At 36.8% G+C, this 23,019-nt stretch overlaps 1 protein-coding gene across 1 annotated transcript in view; it reads left to right on the top strand.

Annotated features, from left to right (window-relative positions):
• HIBADH (3-hydroxyisobutyrate dehydrogenase) overlaps window positions 1-23,019 on the top strand; it is an 82,533-nt gene that overhangs the window by 6,536 nt on the left and 52,978 nt on the right. The window contains exons 2-4 of the mRNA XM_035318470.1: window positions 15-175; window positions 5,226-5,335; window positions 8,489-8,610. Coding sequence (XP_035174361.1) covers window positions 15-175; window positions 5,226-5,335; window positions 8,489-8,610 — 393 coding nt within the window. The remainder of the gene's footprint in view (window positions 1-14; window positions 176-5,225; window positions 5,336-8,488; window positions 8,611-23,019) is intronic.

Raw genomic sequence — 23,019 nt, 5'->3', positions numbered from 1 at the left:
TGTTTTGAAATCAGTGTGTTCTAGGGCAATGGCTTCCAAAACCCCTGTTGGATTCATTGGGCTGGGTAACATGGGAAATCCGATGGCAAAAAACCTGGTAAAACATGGCTATCCAGTTATTGCGTATGATGTGTTCCCAGAAGCCTGCAAAGAATTTCAAGACTTGGGTGCTCAGGTATAGTAATAAACTTCCTTTATACCCACAATAACTGTATGTATTGAATGTTTTTAAACTAATCAGGTTTTTTTTGTTTGGTTGGTTTTGGTGAAGATCTCATTCAAAACTAAACCGCTTAGTGAGTACACTCAGAATCACTGAGATTTTACTCGGAACAATGACATGATTCCACCCTAACTTTTATTTTCATGCTGCTAACCAGAATTGCTACCTTGTTGAAGTTCTCTAGCTGTTTTTTTTGTTTGTTTTGTTTTTCCTTTTATGAGAGTAGGGTGATGGCCCGTTCTTTCACCTTCTTTCTGCTGCTTCCTCCTCCCACAGGTCTAGATGGCCAGTGGGCTGCTTTTCATCTGGTTCCTACTTTGACCTTTTCAGGTTAGACGACCCTAGTTAAAAATTCCCGCTGGCATAGCTGTAAGGGTTATAGGGACATATGAGCTTTCCTGCTGCTTCAAGGTGCAGTCCTCAGGGGCTGGGGGAAAATCTAATTATTTAAGTGCTTATTCTCTAGGAGGTGAGGAAGGTTATGGTGAGAGAAGAGGAAGGAACGAAAAGGAAAAAGGAGGGAAGGAAATTGATCACATTAAGGAGATTTCCAACCTTCCTGCCATATACCCTGTGAAATCTTGGCCCTGTTCCAGTCAGTGCTGTTGCTTTTGTTGATCTGTTAATACACCCAGCAACCCATTCAGTTTCTCACATGGCTGGGGCAGTCTCTTCTGAGTGTCTGAAACGTGTTTGTATGTTTTTGACATACTTCAAAGCTATAGTAGTCTAGACAGCATGGATGAATGGATAGGTACATAAAGCACTGAAACAAAGAACGTGCTTGAGTAAGGAGAAACGAATGCGAAAATATGTGAAAGAAGTTTTCTAGCAGGGCAAGGAACTTTGAGGTAGACCTAGGTAAAGGAACTGTATGCCTTGAAAGTCTAAATTGGTGGAGCTAATTACAATTGTTTTAAATAATAATATCAAGATTTCTGAAAGGTAAAATGATAAAGTGCACCTGTTGATAATTAATTGCAGTGGCCCTTAAATAATTACAGAATCTTGGCTTTATGTGGAAAAGTAGGCTTTTCAGCTTGTTTTCCTAGCTACTGTTTCCATTTCCTTAAAGTAGCTGAGACCCTTGGGCATGAACCAGATCTGTGTTCAGTAAGAGGCCGTGCAAATGGAATGGTTTGAACAATTGGCAGTATTTTAATTCACTTTCTGCAGTGGGATCTCCTTGCTGTGGCTGCCCACTTGGATGACTTATTGCCATAGTGATAGAGTCCTTAGCATCCACTGCAAGACTTCATGTGTGATATTAAAGGTGAACTATAATGTTTTTGAAAATAAAGTACGTTTTAAGATTGTAAATCACTAACAGAATACGTGGGTAGGCTTAAATACAAATAAAACACACTTTAAGAAAATATTTGAACATAACTCCCTCTTTTTGATCTACAGGTGTAAATCCTACCCCAGTGTTTTTTTCAGGACTTAGAAACTTGTGGGTCCAGAGGGCCTTGTAGAAACTGATGTAGAAGGAACATTGGACTCCAAGGGCTACTTTTTCTTTGGTATGGCTTGTGGAGTGAAACTGTCAGGAGTGTTATGGAGGTGAAAAGATGTCCCCCAAGAGACAGTAAATGTTGTCAAATGTCCATTGTTGAAAGTCAGTGCTATTGCTAAGGCATATGGAGAATGAGGGATGTTTGATCATAAGTCTACATATTCTGTGACTCCACTATCCTCTGAAGTAAGAACTGAGAGGTGGGTCAGGAGGCAGCCACCTGCCTGCTGGTGGTGACTAGTAAGGGGAAAACTGGCTGAGCAAGAGAGATATGCACGTTGGAGGGCATAAGCTGATGACCAATGTCAAAAGTTTCTCCTATCCAGATGCATACTGCAAAAATGTGCTTGAACTGACCAGTATCAGAACACATATGGAACTTGGTGGGTTGCCAGTCTTACCTGATATGATCAATGTTAGTAATCAGCAACTAGTATTTGGTACGTTTTTTAGTTACACACTATTCTTAATAACTTCATTAACAGCTATTCTTAATAACTTCAAATGCTTAATGCTTCTTAATAGCATTCAAAACATTCAAGTTCAATGGTCATTCTGAACCAGAAAGTTCCAAATAAAAGGAGTTTATTTAAGAATCAGCTAAGTAGGTTACCTCTGGGATTATTAATCATATTTGTTACAGTATCAAAAAGCCAAATTCTCACTTTAATTACCACTTTTTTTGCTACCTAATTCAGGGTAGCAAAATGATTTTCCTTTGTACGGTTCTGAAATGAACTGTCACAGTCAGTGTGCATTCCTAATTGCATTTTCTTCATTTAAAAGACATTTTAGTATTTTGAAAGACGGATGGAAAAAAAATGAATTTCTGTATAGATGACTGCTGTGCTATGTCTTCTATATGTATTGCTTAAGCTTTGTTTCAAACTGTAAGACAACAATAAATCAGTTGTCCTATCTACATAGCAGAGTGGAAATATGAGGGTGATGTAGTTTTAAAGTTGTGCGCCCAATATAGCATGTTTTTCAATTTCTTGTTGAAATGGACTACAGAGTCTTCACTTGGTAACTTGCAAACCTTTGTGAACACTGCAGATAATATTTTCAGATAAAGAAGGTGTATCTAAATCCAGGTTCTAATTACACACTTCCTCTCTACTCCTCTAATAATACACATGGGGACTGAACTGAACCAGAGATACTCTGAACTAAAGACAAAGGTGTCATACTCCTACATAAAGAGCTAGGTTCTCCGGTCTCCAGGGAAGCAAGTCATAAAATTAACTAATCAGGTATAGAGGTTTTTCTGCTTGTAATTGCCTCATTTATTCTTCCTAATGTTTGTTCTTTGGACTGGGATATGTTTCCTTTTTCTATGTGTGTGTTATACCAGATGTTTTAATGTATTATTACCATACACTTTAAAACAAAACAAAACAACACCTACATGTTAAGTCCCATCTAAGACAGTTTCTTTTTTTGAGAGCTCTTTTCAGTGAATATATAGTCTTCTCTTCTTTTACTTATTTTACAATAAACAGTAGACAGGAAGTTTACTTTGCTGTGTTCCAGAAGTCCTTTAAGATGTTGCTCATCATTTCTTCCAAATGTGTGTATTACATGCTCTCTTAGATGCTGAGAATTTATAAGAACATTGTATATTAGAATATAATATAATAATATAATTTCCTTGAGTATCAAAACTGACACAAAATTATAACAAATACCTCTACTTATAAACAGATAGGGTGTGGTGAAATGAGATCATTGATTTGTTCATTTGTCTACCTTATAGAAAGGAATCAAATTTTCAAGTAGCTTTTGAACTGCAGTTTTCTTAACCCTAATGCCACATGATATGGAAATTGTGATTTATCCATACCGAATAAGTGCATATGAAATTGTACTTAAGACATTCCATATAATTTAGAGACTCATAGCACATAATATATCTAGCAGAATAGATCATTGTAGCATTAAAGTTACTCTTTATCATCCAGCAACAGCATGCTACTACAAACCTTATCCACAAACAAAATCTACTTTCTGCTCACAGAATCACAGAATGGTTTGGGTTGGAAGGGCCCTTAAAGATCACCTAGTTCTAATGCCCCTGCCATGGGCAAGGACACCTTCCACTAGACCATGTTGCTCAAAGCCCCATCCAACTTGGCCTTAAGCGCTTCCAGGGATTTTCCAGTGCCTCCCCACCCTCACAGTAAATGATTTCTTCCAAATATCTAATAAAAAAATCTACTCTCTGATAGTTTAAAGCCATTACCCATTGTCTTATCCCTACAATCTCTGACAGAGCCCCTCCCCAGCTTTTCTGTAGCCCCCTTTAGGTACTGGAAGGCTGCTGTCTCCCCATAGCCTTCTCTTCTCCAGGCTGAACAGCCCCAACTCCCTCAGCCTGTCCTCACAGGAGAGGTGCTTCAGCCCCTTGATCACCTTTGTGGCCCTCCTCTGGACTCATTCCAATACATCCATGTCCTTCTTGTGCTGGAAGCCCCAGAGCTGAATGCAGTGTTCCAGGTGGGGTCTCACGAGAGCAGAGTAGAGAGGGAGAATCTTAATTCCTTGTCTTGCTTATCTTGCTCATTTTAATTCCTGCTTGGAACTGAATTCCTTTCAGTAGAATACGTGAATTAATAAAACCACATTTAATCCTCATGCACTGATAATAGAAGAATAAGCTGTAGGTTGTTGTTGCTGTTTTCCCTAAGCTATGGATATATTAATAATGCATTTAAAAAAATTAAATTATTTAAAACTAATATTAGACAGAAAACTTACTGTCATATGCCTTCTCTGCATGTTGGAATTAGTAGGCAAAACTCAGTATTTACCTGTCAGTAATTCACTTGTTGTGTACATATCTTAAATACCACACCTTTGAGACTGAAGTGGGGAAGGTATGATACCTTTAAATAAAGTATGTTCATGTAGCAACAAATAGCTACAAATATATTTTGAAACTTATTTAGACATCTTGGTGAAGTATGCTTGAGCTGATCATTTTCTGCTTCAAAAATGTCAGTCAAGATGTCGTGAGAAACATCAGTTAGTTTATCTGACTTTTTTTAAGGTGATGCTCAGAGGTATATTAAGTCTTTTTCTTTTTTCCTCAGTCTTTCTCTATTCCAACACTGTATGTAAGCCAAGAAAAAAAAGTGAGATCATTCTTAGTGTTGTTCCTCCTTAGAAACATTATAGAGCAGTATTTTGTACAGAGGCATGGTTTATTAGTGAGTTGAAGATTCATGAATGGGTTGCAGACATCTCCACTTATGATGTTCTGGAGGAACTTCTGTAACAGGACATCCTTTTTGTTACTGGATCCAATTAATTGACATTTCCATTATGAGAAAAGAGTTCTGTTGCATTCTAGTTTTTTACCTAACTTAATTGTGCCTGATGACCTCCAAATGCTTAAAACAAACTCAAACAATGTTTGACATCTCTTTCTCAAGAAGTAGAAGCTTACTTTTTTTTTTTTTTTTTTTTTTTTTTTCTCTTTTAAAGGTAACAGATTCCCCAGCAGATGTAGCAGAAAAAGCAGACAGAATTATTACCATGCTGCCTTCTAGTCCCAATGCGATTGAAGTTTACACAGGAGCAAATGGAATTCTAAAGTAAGGACTTGCTGCAGTCTGGAGAATTCCCTGTAGTACTCAAGCCTGTATTATACTGCTTGTCAAATGATTGTTATTGGTGAAACTCTTGTTGTGCCTTCAAGGCACTTAACTTGATGCTCTCCTCTATTTTCTTATTGTTGATATTTCTAATTACATGAGGTCTCTTAACCTATGCTTGCTTTTGAATGGCTTGTGGCTAAAGTCAAATTTTATTTCCAGTAGAATAATAATTTATGTGAATTTGAGAAAACCCAACTGACTTACCTAACTTCTCAGCTGCATGTGTCTTTTACCATTAAGGTAATGTACTACAGCAAGTGCAAATGGAATATTTGCTGGCAACAATTACTTGCTCAAATGCTTTTTTCTTAGACATGAAATCCTATAAATGAAAGGTTCTGAAGAGCTGCCGTTGTGTCTCATAGCATTAAAGTGCTGACATAGAATAGCTGACAAGACTTTATTGATTTCTACTCTTGTTGTCCATTATCTTGGCAGACTGCTTACTGTTGATAAAGGAATTCTAGGATTTGTAGGCAAAAATGGACTATTGAGCAGTAAGAGCCAGGGATTTATGTACTGTTATATTTCACTTGAAACCAAATCCTCATATTGGATAAACTGTAGCAATGTCTCCGTCTATTCATGCTTAAGAATGAAGATCACCATTACAGTTGACTCTTTATTTTATTAGAGATGATAGGGTTTTCTTTTTTGAGTATAGAAGGTGACTTAATCTGCTTCCCATTTTGGCTTATTTGAAAATACTTTTATACACAGAGGTATTTTTAACAGTAATACGTTCTAAATGGCTTGAGGTTCAGTGGTGTCAGGCCTTTAAAATGGATCTTGTACTGAAGCAGTAGACTGTTGGTTTGCTTCAAGATTCAGTGTCATACATTTTACCATAAGGCTTCTGAATACCTGAAAGGGCAGACATGCTCCCCATTCCCCAGACGAAATAAGTCTATTTCAGAGATTACTATGTTCAGATTACCACTTTTATTCCTGATTGATTTGACCAGGGAAAAAAATGTAAAAGGAATTTGTCCAAAACCTCAGTTTTGCTTTGGCATGTTTCTAATTCAGGTAGGCCTTAGTCTTCAGATTTGGTGAGAAAACTGTTTCATTTTGGTTTATTCTTTTCTGTTTATTAACAAGAAAATATCTGAAGAGTTTGTTTAATCTGAAACAATGGTTTTATTAGCTTTTGTGGAGGGATTCCCACTGAGCCTAAAATCCATTATTTGCAGAATTCTAATAGTGGAAAAACTCAGGGTTTTTGGACTTGCCAAATAAATTAATAGTATTTTAAAGCCCTTCTGGCCACATGTGCATTGCTCTTAGCAGGATGACTGAGGCTACTCAATACCTGTGAGGATCCTGCAGGATGTTACTGCTATCCAACTTGATAATGTAGGGGAAGAAACATACAGATGACAAAAATATAGTAGATCATCTAAAACTGGTAAAATTTTAGTTATTGATTGTAGACTATATTAAGGTGCAGTGATTAGAAAACAAAATAGAGGAGAGGGATTTTTCTTTTTTCCTTCCAACACGGGAAACAACAGCTGCTTTCTTTCCTTACTGTCCATCGTCTAATTCCTTACAAAGCAGGACTGAGCAGATCTAAGTCTGTAGCTTATGCCCTTCAGGAAGAAGGGTAATTGGATCAGTCCCACAAAGCTAGACAAACAGCTGTGGGAGAATTGTACCCAGGATGGTGGCAGTGCTTTGAAGACTGATTGGCAGTACTTACTGGTATAATACATGCAGTTAATCTTCTGAGTATCTAGCTGAGGAGAACGGAAGATAGAGTAAGCAATCTTGCTGCTGCTGTTTCTCAGCCTCCATATTCAAGAGAAGGAAGTGTTACTTGGCAGTAGTGGTTAATTGTTGCTCTGAGTGACGTGTTCAGTAATAACTGGTGAGACCTCATTCATTTTGTGAAGCTTTTTGAGGTTTACTGAAGAAAACATTGACATTAAGGGTTAACGTAGTCATCGCGCAGGGTGACCAGGGAGTCTGTGCTACTGCACGTTGCGTTGAACATAAGAGGAGATGATGTAGCTGTATCTGCTAAGCTGGCTTTTGTTTGCATGTGTGCAAATTAACTGCAGCAGCTCATCTATCCTGTGAAAAAGGACTCTGTGTATGTGGCACTGCTTTAATCCGGAGCTATAATGGGGTTCACAGCCACATGTATGCATTGAGAGTCTATTTCCAGCAATCCAGCTAATTCAATTCAGTGAACCTCACTGTACTCCCAACAGCACGCGAGGTGCAGAGAGGCTCTTTGTCTAATGTAACATGTAGCTTTAAATTACTCACCTTTTTATGACTGAAAAATTACGCAGTTTGATTTCATAGTGCTTGCGGGTCCAGTGGACATTAAATCACAGTGCAATTGAATGGAAAGATGGATAAAAATATAATCAACGTTTTTGTTGTGTAGGCATTTTTAAAAATTAATTTAATTGCATTTTTTAATCATGTATACAGCTTTTCATGTTCTGCCCTTTGTGATATAATCCTTCTGCCTAAATTTACTTGCTGTCAGTGCGGAAACTTTGTGCCATTCTTTGCTTTTAAGTCTGTAACGGGCTTTTGTGGTTTTAGTTACTATCTTTATATAGAACAAATTGTAACAATAATTAAAATAATACAAACAGGCTATTCTAATAAGATGCTTAATACAATGTATATAGAAAGAAAACTCTGTTAAGCTATATATGAAATTTTAAGCTACATCGGTTTTTAGTTCCATTGCTTAGAATGCATCTTCAGTGAACTGTATATGATATATTGTTCAAGCTTATCTGATGGCAGATTTTCCTAGTGTACTCCTTTTGTGTAATTTCTTTTACAATTGTATTTAGGAAAAAAATATTTTTGTGTATGTGCCTGTGTGTTGTTGTGTGTTCAGGTTTTGTTGCATTTTGAGTCATTCAAAATATTGTAATATACATACTCAGGAGTATACACACTGAGCAGATCTTGCTCAGAAGAGTTTAAAACATTATGATTAATTATTAGTGTACCAAATAATATTTGTGTGGTTGTCATGCTGAGGAGAGTCATTGCCACGGTAATTGTTGCAGCTACCTAGTACAACAGATACTTAATAATAATAAATCTTTATTTTAGGAAAGTGAAGAAAGGCTCATTATTAATAGATTCCAGTACTATAGACCCTGCAGTTTCAAAAGAATTAGCTAAAGCAGTTGAAAAAATGGGAGCTGTTTTCATGGATGCTCCGGTTTCTGGAGGTAAGTCTTCATTAACAGTTTACATCATATCAGATGGCTTGTCTTCTTGTTAGCAATCTTAGCCACCACTCTGCGCCCTTACTAGTACAGTTGGTTTTCTTTGCTAGATGGATGGTATTCTTTTTTTTTTGTTGTTGTTCCATTACATTAAAGAAAGGGCTGCCTCTTTTCTCTGTGACATGTACATGTTTGCCTCTGTATAAAGAGTTTAATGCCTTCTATGAAGCAGAATGGTGTTTGTCATCTCTGGCCTGAAGGCAGTGCTGTAGCAGTAAGGGACATCAGGCTGGTAAACCTGATCTTTCAGTGTACTGTATTTTTTATTCTTTGATGCAGTTGTATTACTGTCTTTTTAGGAGCAGATGGGAAATGTTGGTGTTTAAGAAGTTGCATGTAACTTTAGGAATATTTTTAGGCTTACAAATATGCTTTTGTGATAGACCTGGAGTTAACTGAACTTTCATGTGATGTGGTATAGTTCTTTTCATTCTTTCAGAGTGCTGTATTATGATGCAGGTGGTCAACATCTCTTCAGTCTCTCTGTTTATTTCTGCTAGGGAAAGACTATTTAGCTTCCTCTGGTTTTATAACAGTTGAATTGTGTGTGTGAGAGACTCTTGAAGTTGGAGGTTGCTAATTACTGATCTCAGAGTATTGCATCTATTGTAACAAATAATCTAGAGCAGGGAAGTCTTTCATTTTGTGGACAGAGGAGAGTAGAAGCATAAAATTAAGGTTTTGAAAACAGAACTGTAGCTAATTGTTATTATCGTTGAATTGTTATCTAAAACCTCTAGGAGTAGAAGATGAGGAAAATCCATTTTCTGTGGGAAAATCTTGTGAGTTTTTGTTGTTGTTTTGCTTTCATTTTTTTGTTCATTTTACAATCCACTGTAAAAATTAATCTAAGTGTCATTGTGAGTCCTCTTTATTTTACTGTTTTAATTGAGGTAATTCAGATAGCTATACCTGAAAGAATAAAAATGGAAAGAGTATGAGAAAATTTAATCTTACAAAGTTCATCAAAGGTATGATGCACAAGCTAGAAAGAATACAGAGCCTGTATTTCAAATCATGAAGATGAGTGTGGGTGAGGTTCAAAACCTAACCATCTTTTTAATTTTCAAGTGAAAACTTAGGTATGATTTGGCAACACAATAGAAGCCAAAGTGTTCACCCCAATTCTAATGTGAACAGAAAGCAGGAAGAACCAGAGCATATTCAAGGCCTTAATGGGAAGATAGGATTCTTGCTTCCAGCCAAAATATTAGTCTTTGTTTTATAAAGTTAGGTAACTTGTCAGCATGGGAATAAAAACCACAGAAAAAAGTACATTGTGGGTAGAGTATGTATCTATCTGATCCTTTTCTAAACATTGCATGGCCTTATACTTACTAGTTTGGGAATTGTGACATCTTTTATGTGGTTCTTTTCACTCCCTTTCCTCCAGATACGTTGTTTACTTGAGGGAAATATTTATCTTTTGGAAACATCTGTAATATGTTTTTTCCTATATATTTTTTTTTTTGCTTTAAGGCTGATTATGCTATAACTACAAAGAAAGAAAGAAAAGTTTGATTCCAAAACAACCCTAGCAGGTTTTTGGGTTTTGTTTCTTGAGAAAATGTTAATGCTGAGACTGGGTTAATGTGATAAAATACAGTCGACTAGTCTGAATACAGATGGCTGTTTTGGTGTTTAGTGGTTTGTCTGAATTCAAATTATTTGGTGTTTATTGTGAGTTACAGATTGAGTGATATTATGAAGAAGGGGGAAAGAATTATGTTTATCTTCCTAGTATATAATATGCTTGTGAATGCCAAGTAGCACTCTGTACAAATCTTATTTAAAGTGGGCAGTTGCTAGACAAATCGAGAAGTATGTTAGAAAAACTTTAATGTTATGCTTTGGTTTTTGTGTCTTTTAGGGCCTTACACATCATGTCTTTGGGGTATTTTTGTATGTCCTGGCTGCATTGTTGGCCATTAGACAAAGCACTAAATGGAGAAGTATGCTCAGCTCTCTAGAAATTGGCAGGCATCATTGTGTTGCTGTGAAATGCAACAGACTTGGCAGGAGTGTCAGTGAGGGAGTTTGTGGGATAGAGTGAGGAGGAAGAGGAATCATCAAGCCTCAACTGTCATCTTTAGACCTATGTGTTTACTAGCTGTTATTGGCAGATGATTCCACTGGTGGGTTTGGGTATTTTGGGTATGCCTAATGGACATTAATATTCATCTGCACTGAAAACAAATCGTTTCACAAACTAAATAATATTTTGAAAGTCACTTGGTCTATAAACCTCATGGAGAAATACTGGTAATTTTATTCCTGTCCTGACATTGCAAATAAAGTATTTTAAGGCCTAGAGTTAGTGCCGGATTACAGTGGCTTGTTTGCAGCCTTACTTTTTAAAGATTATTTCCCTTAATCTTTTTCAGATGGGGTTATGCTGCCCATGTAATAGTGCTGTGCTCTTCGTATGACTGGCCTACAGCATTTACTTGCAGCTTATAGTCAAGACGCATTAAGTGGAAGAAAATACACCACATTACTGTAGTGTTATTTTGTATTAACTAACTTTGGAGAATACTTCTCATCCCAGTACTAGCACACAGATTATGCTGCTAATGCTGATAGCAGTCACTTAATCCTGGGATTACTCAAACACAGAAGGTTTAATGCTTTTCCAAAAGAAGTAGAGGAGAGAGCCTGACAGAAGACTTAGGAGTATGTCTGTGCACACTAATGCTTTCAAAGATGAACTGAAAGAAGTTTTAAGACAAGACTAATGAAAAATAGTAATGAGTGGTTCAAACATTGCAGCTCCTAGATTTTATGTTATATTCTAATAAAGCATCATCATCAACATGTTTGTATATTGAACAAAGCCTGTTTAATAGACCTCTCATTTGTTGGAGAACCTCAGTAGAGCTACTTTTTCTTGGCTTTCCTAGGTTGTATCTGCTTTGTTTCCGTAGCTTTGTGCAATTTTAGAGAAATGCAATCTTATGACTTCTGTTTACATTTTAGCTGAATTAATCAGATCTTATTACTGTTTGCAAAGCTTTTTGATTTAGGGACAGTAGTAAAATTTTCGGAGTGCAACCTTAATATTAAAGGTAGTATGAAAAATGTTATTGAGTTATTCTGAAACTTAAATGAGGTAAAACTAATGCAGGAAGTAACTGATAGCAAAGGGAAGGATGAGGTGTACTGTCATTTAAGGAGGCTGAAATGAGGACAAAGAAATGCTTGGAAATCTGAGATGCTTAAAAAGCTTCTGATTCCTAATAACTTTAAAATATTTGAAACTATTTAACAATTCTTAGGTTTGTCAAAATAAAACCTCTTTAATAGGCCTCTGTTTTCTTGGAGAGAAGATGTAAGAGAATGAAGATCTTGAAAATATACACATTGTCAAAATGCGTACTGTGTCACTGGGGAGAGAAGTATAAACCCTATGCAGAAATCACAGCAGCTGCCATTGCAGAAGGATGAGATAGTACATTTACTGCTGTGCTGACTTTGTGAGGCTATTTTTCTTCTGTGAGTCTGTTATGCTTTTTATTTTACTTTTATGGAGAATGTAGAAGATAGTACATGGCTAACCAAGAACAAACAGATTTGTTGAGAGTATCATCTGAAAATGTTCACTGGGGTGGAGACAATCATTCCTACAATGACTAAAAGGGTGGAATGAGTGATTTTATTGAAGTGTAGTGTATATTTTGGCTATAAAACTGTGTGTAGTCTGGCCAACTAGTGACCAATGTGTAGAGAAACATATCTGTCTCCATTTATTCAAAGGTGTAAAGATGAGTTATTCAGGCTGGCCCAATGGGATATAACCAGGAATAATAGGCTGGAAATTATTAAGGAAAGAAAAATGCATGCTGTGTCTACCAGGAAAAACTTCCTAACAACATTCTTCATACACTGTGGAATATTTTTCCAAAGGGGCTGGTTGAAGCCAAGTATCTTGACATGCTTTAAACTATACTGGGCAAAGTGCTAGGAACTATTCTGTAGGGAAAAATCTTTAACTGGCAGAAAGATGGCTACATGATCTAATAGGTCTTTTCCATCTCTAATGTCTACAATTCTGTTGTGTTCTCACACATGGTGTTCAAAAACAGTTAAAGGAAAGCTGTCCAGATGGAAGTTGAAAATCCCTGTGGCGCTCTTTGAAAAAGAGCAAGGGATAATTGTGGAATTACAGCCAACATTCCTTTTCTCAATAAAACTGTTTCTAATATCCATGGCTGCATGCGAGCTGTTACTGAATTGCTAATAGCTGTTCTATTTACTTGTGGTTACTTTAATGCTCATCCCATCGAGGTTTCTGAGATATACAGAGTAAGAGAGATCTTTCAAATTTCAGCCAGTCACAAATCCTGTGGAATAAAAACTAATTGTTTTCATTTTTAAAATTTTGATTGCTTCTTCTAGAGAACTTTTAAAGTTAAGGAGATGCAGGTGTTGTTTGGAAATGTTTCTGGAATGCAGTGATAGCTTTGAAGCTTTCTACAAGATATGTTTTGTTTTTTAATGTTCATAAGTTTTTCTTTTTTTATATATATTTTTTGCTCATTAAATAGACTGTTTTATTCAAAGAGTATTTTTCATCGAGTCAAAGAACTAGGTGAAGAATGACTCTCATGCTTGGGATGGTGGGGATGATCAGTACCAGACCTTAATAATGCCCTGATTCCTCCTGAATCATTCTGTACAATGCTGAATGTGGATGGCACACGTCAACACTGAACCCAGCACCACAGCACACCAGGGCAAGATACATAACCTGGAATAGGTAGCACAGAGCAGAACTGTAAGTACGATGTGCCTTCACAACTGCCATCACCTTGAGGACGACCCTAGCTGCAAGCACTGGAGGTGCCACTGGAGAAAATGCAGCTTATTCTGAATCTTAATGCAAAGTCATTGTACTTGCATCAATTAATTGCTGACTTCAGCAGACTTTTTCAGGCTGCAGGTGCACATTCCTGTTGTTTAAACAAACAAATAAAAAGCAGAGCAGATCTTACACTAGACACATGAGAAGAACATCCTAAGTACCTGAACCAATGTCTTGGGACATGTCATGCAAACTACTCTCTTTTGAAGAAGGCTTCTTTGTAGGCGCGTTAAACACAAACTATTTTAAAGGAGTGGAAAGAAAATAAACAGATGGGAGAAACTTTACAGATAGGGACAACTGCCCTTCGTTTTGTAGTGCAGAGTCCTTTGAGGCAGGCATTTGAAAGTATGTTGTTCATTGGTCCTCTAAATGTCTGAATCCAAGATGAGCAGAAAGGACGGAAAGTTGATCTTCAGCTGACCCTCATCTGAGGATGCCAGTATTATTAGTGACTTCCATTTTGTTTTTAAAATCATGGTGACATGTTGGGCAAGGTTGGGATTTATGTGGGAAACATCTGAAGGTCACGAGCCATTCTAAGATGCTGATTTGTTTCAGAAAGTTGTCTTATAGTGGGGGACATCTTTGTGTTTTGACAAGTTTCTTACATTGTGCCAATAAAGAAGAGGAAAATTGTTCTCACATAAGTATTCCCTCCACAATTTAAACAAACACCTGGAAATCAATGAATTTTTAAAGTATTTTAGTATTACCAGCTTTGAGACAATTCAGCAGCGTAAGCTTTTTCTTTTTCTGTAGGAGGACTACTCTTGATTAATCCTCAGAGAGCACATAGTAATACCAAGTCTTCCTAATTCTTTCTGCTCCAAACACATTTAAAAAATCCATGATTTGTATAATTAAATAAAAACATAAGAGAAACAATACAGCCTCTTATTGTTGATATGCACTGAGAATTCAGCTTGTGAGCATATGAGCTATGTAAATGTTCACCTTTCAGTCTGTCCAACAGTATTTAGTCCTGTTGGCTCACTGCTTCAATCTACTGAAATGCAGAGGACAAATGAGAGTCAGGCAGTTCCTGAGCTGAAAAGATATAGTTTTTAACTACAGCTCTATTCGTGCCAAGTACAACATACAACCTGAAGTGAAAACAAAATGACTTACTGCACTGTATTTGACCTACAACTTTAACCCTTAAAACTTAGTTATCCTTTTCATTCCCGTAGTTAATTTAGCTGGAAGAACAACTGTGGAAGAATATTAAATTTGTCTGCAGTAAAATGGGGGGAAAGTGTGAAACATTGTGTAACACTTTATTAAATCCTTTATGCATTTTAAATCACGTAATGATTTGATGGTATCCCTCTGTGTTGTTTAACTCTTCATAAACCTCTGGGGCTTTCTTAATATGTAATTTAGGTCATTGGCAATAATACTAATCTGACATTATTATTATTAATTTCCTTTATTTGATATGAGTTGCTGCAAACTCTTGCTCTTCATCAGCAACTATATAGTTTAACCATATGCAGTCAGAAACAACACATCTTTGCTGTCATTTTGTTATCAATCTGTATATTTCCTCTGCTTTCTGAGAACACATGGTGGGAATGAGTGACTTGTGGCACTTGGTGTATTTGCTACTGTGAGTACAGAGAAGGTCACTTTGACGTTGGTTCACAGATTCTGGCTGAGGAGTGTACTTCTTGTGTTTTGTTTACGTTAGATTTCTTGCTTTTGCTTACAATCATGACTTTTCAGTAACCAGTGTAAATGTAACTTGTAACTATAGATAATCTATACAGAAATATACCTATAAATAGTTCTTTGAACTTAGTTGATTTCTCATGTTCCACATTTGTCTGACACAAAACATTTTCCCAAAGTTGTTGCAATTGCCAGTTATCCTAAAGCAGTATCTGGTATCAAATAAATGTTTTTTGTTGTTGTTGTTTTTTTTTTTTTTTTTTTTTTTTCCCTTAATAAGGTATTTCACAGTGAGTATGCTGGGAGAGTAGAGATTTTTCTTTAGAAGTTAGAGGACAGTTAGAACAAAGTGGTTTTCACTAGCATTATCAGTATATGAGGTATTGTCATAATAGAACTCTGGTTTAGAGCAAACCAAGAGTGTGTGCTATAGCTTTCGTATCTCTAGAGATACTCATCTCAGACTTTACATTAGTGGGGAGCTCGGGGTGATGCTGCAGCAGTGGGAAGCTTTTGCAGCGGAAGTACCAAATGAGAAGCTGATGTGGGTTTGGCAAGCAGGAGAACTTCCTGACTTGGAGCAACCTCTTAGCAGCCTCGGCCTGAATCCTGTCTGCCTCCGAAGGCTCCCACACTGTCCAAGATGGAAGTTCCCACAGAGAAGGCTAATAGCATCACTCACTGCCTCAACATGTCATGCTAAGGCATGGGGCTTGACGGCTGTGAAACAGTGCAATAACTGCCTCCCAGGGCCAAGAGGAATGTACCTGATCACCCAAACATCCCTGTGCTAAACCAAACTGGACTATAGGAAGGCATTTCTATTAGCAGTGGAGCAACTGACACACCTAATAAAGAAGGTGAATAATCTGTTACTGTTCAGTTATTGGCACTTTTTTTGGACTGTAATAGTATGCTTAGCAATTCTTACTGCTAACGGTGGTTATGTGCATTTAGTTAGTATGTTGTTTTCCTTAGCAGACAATTATACCAAACTTAAACAGAGCATTTTTGGTAACGGGGTTAAAGGACTCTAAGAAGATTGAAACAGTAGGCAGCAAAGCTTGTTAAGGAGTTTTTATTTTACAAGCCCTCAAGAATTCAGAATATGGCTTGCTTACTACTTAAAGTCCAAATGTCCCTTATAGACTCCATTTCAGAGCCAGCATCACATCTATGCTATACTTGTCTAAAAATCTAAACATGCACTCTTGGCCGTTACTGTTTACTGAATCAGAACCCTACTGTTTCCACTTGCACTGTATCTAATTTATCGTAAGTTGACCACAAAAGCTAAAATTATTTATACGTTGGCACCTAACAGCTCCACTATAGTTAAGGGTCTGTTGGCATTTCCATTATAAACCTTCCTTTTGAGAGGTTTATAACTTGGCGGTTTTACTTTTTGCTTCAGGCTCAAATGTGCCATTTTCATCCAAGCACAAATTCTTCTACAGAATTTCATTTAAATCAGTTTGGCCATTATTTATTTTAGAGTGTGTATGTTGGGGAGAGGAAGGGAACATGGTATTTAATTTTGGTTTCAGAGGCTTTTTGGTCAGACTATATAATGAAAGAAAAATGGTGCTGCTTTTTTTTTTTTTTTTTTTTTTTTTAATGTAGGCACTTAACCCTTCCTTGGATGTGCCAAAGTTATTAAAACCATGCTTTTTCAAGTTGCTCCCATTACTCACAGGCCAAACGTCTTCTCCCACCCTGCCACCCATCTTGTCTGCCCCTTCCCAATGACATACTTTGAGGAAGCATCTCTGGTCTTCTGGCATTGAACAGGTTTGGGGAATTGGATGCAATAACATACAGTGGATGTTCTGTTGAGGGGCTGAAAGCCAGCCGGTTCAGCAGAGCAAACAGATGGAGCTTAATGGGAAAAAGAGAGGCCAAATGCAGTTGTCAGTCAAATGTAACCCTATGTGGCTACGAGTGGCATTTGCTTGGGCTCTGCCATTCCTTGTGGGATGCGGGTGAATTACTGCTTGGGTGCAGTAATCCTCTGAGTCTAAAAGTGGTGTGCGTTGCTGTTTTCACATGGCCCTGAATGCTGAACCACAGAGGAATTTCAGCTCCTTCTAGTCATAAATTCTTACCATAGTAGTGTATTATTATGCTAATTAAATTCTTGCCACACAAATAGCACATATCTATAATGTTTCAATTCTAATCATAGTAACGCAGCACCAGTGTTCTTTTACATGGTGGTTTAAGAATACAAAGAAGGGGAATTGTGTACAGAGAGGCAGAAGCTTTTATAAGACCAAATAATACAGTTGAAAATAGAAAACAAGTTTCTTTCTCAGCTCTTTCATCATGTTATGCAAGAAGCAGTAAAGTACAATAGCTTTTTTTTCCTTTGTTATTGAATTACCCCCAAAAAAATGTTGGTGGAAAGCAAAGTGGAGAGGGGATGCATGGGGTTTGGCAACTTCTTGGGTACTCATCCTTTGGCATCTTCTATTTTCAGGTATTCATGTAGATTTGTAGAGTAATTCTTACTGATTGAACAAACATAATAAAACTGCGTTGCTGTATTTTATATTCTCTCTTATTGACAAAAGGGAAAAGGGAAGCAGAAGTGAAATTAACTAGAGAGGGAGATAGCAGGAGCTTATTAAACCATGGGGCACTGGATCCCACTGAAGCATTTGAAAGTCTTCTACATCTTTCTTTCTTTTTCCTAACTCCAGATGTTAACAAATTCATAGGTTAACTGTTCCAAATCTTGAATGTTTCAGAGACAACTCATTTTAAATTTTATTCGTTTATTTTTAGCTTGTTGGCATTAATGTTTAAAAGCACTGAAGGCTAAAACTGTAGTATATATTAAACCCCACTATTTTAAATTCTGGATTCTGCAAACAGAAGCTTCCAAAAATGCAAGTGTCACCAAATACATCATTAGTTCACAACTGAAACTTTGATTTCAATAACATTGTTACTGATATTCCGTTATTGCAAAGAATCAAGAAATTCAAACTACATGCAGTCACGGGACAATATCATTAGAAGTAGCTATATGGTAGCCCATGGCAGAGTACATCTGTAAAGCTCTGATTCAGCATAAAACTCTTAAGCACCTACGTAAGTCCATCTGATTATATGGGAATTAGTTAGTGGTCAAAGAGGTAGAATCCATGGTGGATGTTAAGTGTCCGTGGCAATCTGTGTGTGTCTTACACTACTAAGTTACTGTCTGTGAAACTCGGGTTTCAAAGCACTATGTGGACTGGTGTTCTAGGCATAATTTGGCTGGACATTTCAGGCAACATTTTTATTTGGCAAAAGCTGCACAAGCATAATCAGACACTGCTCTTCAATGGTTCTGTGTTTCTTTTAAGTAGTGCAGCAATAAGGGGATGACGTACATCTAATTGGTTTAGCTATTTGGAAATATCCTTCATCCTGAACTAAATATAGAGCATTTTTTATTTGGTGTCACCTATGTTCAGGGGTTTAACATTTTTTATTTTCTATATTTAGTCCTGTTGATATATAATTTAAACCCCGTTAAGGTGCAATTTAGCACAATGAATTCTATTCCTTTCTGCCTTTCTTAGAAATGCGATAGTATAGGGTTAGAGTATTTTATGGTTATTTTCAAAGCAAAGTCTCCTGCAAACATGATCTTGAAGCAGAATTCTGTATTTAGGCTTTACAAGTTATGTTTCATTACTACTGTATTTATGTCTCTTCAGCACAACAATATTTGGCTCACTTTAAATGCTGTCTCTTACCTCCCAATTTTGTAACTGAAGCAGAAATAATGTCCATTTTTCCCCCTCCCTTCATCCACTGTGGTATGTATACTGCTGTTTTTAATGAGGTTGCAGCTGGGAATGAGCATTCTTGAATCTCTGTTACTTGATTCTATAACAACTTGAGTGTCTTCCACACTGGCTCATGAAATAAAACACATTTTCTAAATTCCAGTTGTTGCCCTGGATTTCCAATGACAAAGTACACAGGGCTTTTTGGGAGAAAGAGAACTGGAGAAGTTTCATTAGCTTAAAAGTAGTTGTCTGTATGTACCTGGCATAGACTGCAGTTGCAAAAGAACCAACCAGGAGAGTTTCTTTTATAGGTGTGTGGCTTTAGTGCAGAGTTTTAAGTGTTCCTAATGTTTGTGTAGGTTGCTGAAACCATGGGACTTTGTCTGCAATTTTGCCAAGCGTTATTAAAATTCATAACTCTTCTGACAGCTCTCACTAGGAAGGTACCTACCTGCTTATGGTTGCTTGCATATGTTGCTTAGGTATACACTTTTTTTTTTTTTTTTTTTTTTTTTGTCTTCCCCAGCTTAGAATGTGCTTTCTGATGGCAATATAACTTGCATGTCTTAGAACTCAGGAGCTGATCTGTGCAGCCCTTGTTTACTTTGCCTTGTACAGTTTCGTGAAAACCAACCAGTTTAATTGTCAACATGAATAAGTACTCGCTACGATGAGACAGAGCTCTGTACTTTTTATGTATTTTAAAAAACTGCATGGAAATCACGGGTAGCAAGTGCTGCACGTTTGTAACGCTTTTCTTAAAACCCAAATAGAAGCAAGAAAATTAAAAATGGACAGAAGGATGGCCCTGATTTTTTTTTTCTTGTGTTAATTTTCATATATTTTTAGAACCTTGTGATTTTTTTTTTCCAGGATTTAAAAATTGTCCATATTGGCTCACACTTTCCTGTTTATTAGTGTACACGTTCAGTAAAGAATGACTGTCAAAAGTGCCCAAAACACTTAACATGCAGGTGTTCCTGTTTACTTAAACAGATTTTTTTTTTAACCCAAAGTTTAAACCTGTGGGCTTAAACTGAGGTTACAGGAAAGACATACAATAAATTTGGTGTCTTTAATTGGTGATAATGGAAGTGCTATCATAAGATAATAAATATGTGCTGTCCCTTCTAAAATAGATTATAAATGCAGTTTATATTATTACAATAACACAACATAATCATAACTTTATATAAATTACAATGTTTCAGTTATTTAATAATATTTGAATGTCTCTCCTTCTTACCCTGCAAGTGACGAATGTTCCTTTTCACATTGACTCCATGTAGTCAGCCAGCAGTTTCTTATTATGAGCTTCTTCAGGAGCAGAAATGTTGCAGAATAAGTTTTATGGACTTTTTCCTTATTTGCCCTCATACTATAGTATCTTTTAGACCTCTCATTCTTGTAGAAAAGTAAATAAGGGTTTAATTGCAGCTCTCTGCTCAGTGCTAAGCCAGATACTTGGCAGACAACTGTCATAAGGGTTTCTCTTCTCTGCCTTGCAATGACCTTAACTTGACCTAAAGTCACTACTTTCTGTAGGGATTGCAGTGGTTCAGGCTCGGAAGGGTTCTTGTCTGTCACTTGGTGGTTGCTTTGTGTATGTGTGTGTATGTTTCAAATTGTCTGTACTGTTAGTATCTAACAAAGATGGAAAAACTAACTCCACGTATTTTAATGCAATTTGCATTAAACTGCTTCCAAGCAGCAGACACATATCTAGATCCCACCTTTTTCTTTTTAAGTAATAGATGCTGGAACTATAGGAGCTTTAAGATATCTGTCTGTATCATTACAAATCCATTGAAAATACTAACCATAATTTGTGTTCTCTCATTCTTTCCCTCATTCTTTCCACATTTAGGGGTGTTACCTGGGTTTGGAATAGCCAGCTGTCTCAAACACTATCCGCATTTTTAAAGGAATAAGAAGTCTTGGCAGACACTGGAACAATTAATTGGCTTTTTCAGCCAAGTCAGGTTAGGAAAGTATTTTGTGGGGAGGGGGCTGGCTGGGAGGGGAATACAACCTCCTGGCTTCCAGTTTGACTTCTATTAACCCTTTAGGAATGGTTAAGTACAGTTCTCTGTCTCTAGCAATTTTGAAATTGATTTTTTAAGTTAGAAGATTCTAAGCTATTAGTACATAGGACAAAGAAGTTTTATTAGGGAGAGATGCCTGGGATGAGATAGCAAGTGCTGAATCTAACTCATGATAGATTTTAAAATCTCTGAAGTGAAATAAGCATTAGAATCTGTTTTAAAGAATTCAAACATCCTCCAGTGTGTACATTTTTAGAGCAAAAGAAGGAAGGTGTCATCAGAGACACAGGATGATGCTATCTTTCTGTTCAGGTAGGATAAAGTATTTTCATGTTGGACTTGCTCACTGCATTCAACACCTTGGCTTAACCACTAGTGCCTGGTTAATATTTAATTTCCACCTTCATCGCTTTGCTTACTTTCATTCTAAAACCAGAACAAGTGCTAAATGCAGAGCTGTAATTGCACGTATGTCCTTGCATTCCTGAAATGCTTTGCTCGAAGTATCAGAATTGTTGCACAGTCTGCTTTTTCATGATTCAGTGTATCTTCTGGTGCCTTTTTTAATGAATTTATGGCAAAGAATTTCCAAAGTACTTGGGTCGATGCTCTTGTTCCAAAGACTGTTTGTTTGTTTGTTTCAATTGTCCTTTGTGGAGTAAACTACAAGTAGTTTAGACTGGAAACTGTAAAGTTAAACTTTTTGGAATCGTTACTGCCCCAAGTGGGAATATAAACCATATTGAACAAAATTTATTTAGCCTATTAAAAAGTCAGCCTAAAACTACATTTAATTAGTTTACACTATTACATCACTTCTAGTGGGGAGTAGAACTTATGCAGAGAAAAAGGAGCTCTATCAGGTGAGCTGACTGTGGCCCATATGGGGCTTTAAGATAATGATGAGTTTAAATTTCCTCTTAGAGCTAAGTGAGAATAAAACTGAAGGCAATAAATACTCTTGGCCAAAGCCATTAAATGAAAAAGCTGGGAATTCTCCAGCTCTTGACTTAAATTGTTTGTTTATCAGCTGGCGCCTAGTCTGGAGTCAAGAGCTGGAGATTTCTATCTGTGACAGAACTTTGAAACTCTTGCAGGACACTTTCATTTTAACTTAAGGTAACTTGAGTTTATAGCTTTGGCTTTAAAGATTACTAATGATTTACTCATTTCCTTACCATTTAACCAGAGAGGACTTTTTCCCAGGAAGGGATCTGTGTTTATTTAGGGCCTTTGTCTGCGGAGGGATTAAAAGGCAGCCCACCAGCATTGTGAACTTGATGGTAATAAAAGGTCACCAACACACACCATAAAAACGTTCTTACTATGGAATTAATTATACAGTGTAATTTTACAAAGCATTTCAGTAACCCTCCTTTTAGACTTCTGCTGCATTTGATTTTTCCTCAAATGGGGAAGAATTCAATTTTAGGGGTTAGTTGTGTGAACTAGACTTGTGTGTGTGTGTGTACAACTGTATACAGTATAATACACTCATTGGCAAGTTCAACTCACAGTTTAAGAAGTTTGTAAAATCCTTGCTGAAGTTAGATTTGGATATGTGAGCTTTAAAACTTAACTAAAGCACTGCACACTGAAAGCAGCAGAATAAAAAATACTAAGAAATTAAAATGATTAACTTAAACATTGTTGCCCTGTTTGGTATTTTATAGAATATTGCATATTTTCCAAGCCATTAAGCACGGTTCAAACAGCATCCTGTTACTTTTTCTGAACCACCAGGTGGCATTGCAGCCTAGCCTGCTCATAAGAGACACTTGATAATTTATAAAAATTTGTACAGAAGACATTTCTTCCCTTCACCCCATTTATTTTCTCTAGCTTTTACAGCTTAATTTGTAGTTTCCAATAATGATAATTAATATTCCATTAAAAAAAAATCAGAGTGACTTAAGTCATACATTTTGTTTACAAAAGCTTAAAAAGCATTAGAATTGCCTCACCAAGGTATTTGCAAAATGTCGTG

Source organism: Oxyura jamaicensis, chromosome 2 (assembly GCF_011077185.1).
Source record: "Oxyura jamaicensis isolate SHBP4307 breed ruddy duck chromosome 2, BPBGC_Ojam_1.0, whole genome shotgun sequence".
Lineage (NCBI taxonomy): Eukaryota > Metazoa > Chordata > Aves > Anseriformes > Anatidae > Oxyura > Oxyura jamaicensis.
Note: the sequence above shows the minus strand (reverse complement) of the source record. Positions and strands in the feature narration are given on the sequence as shown.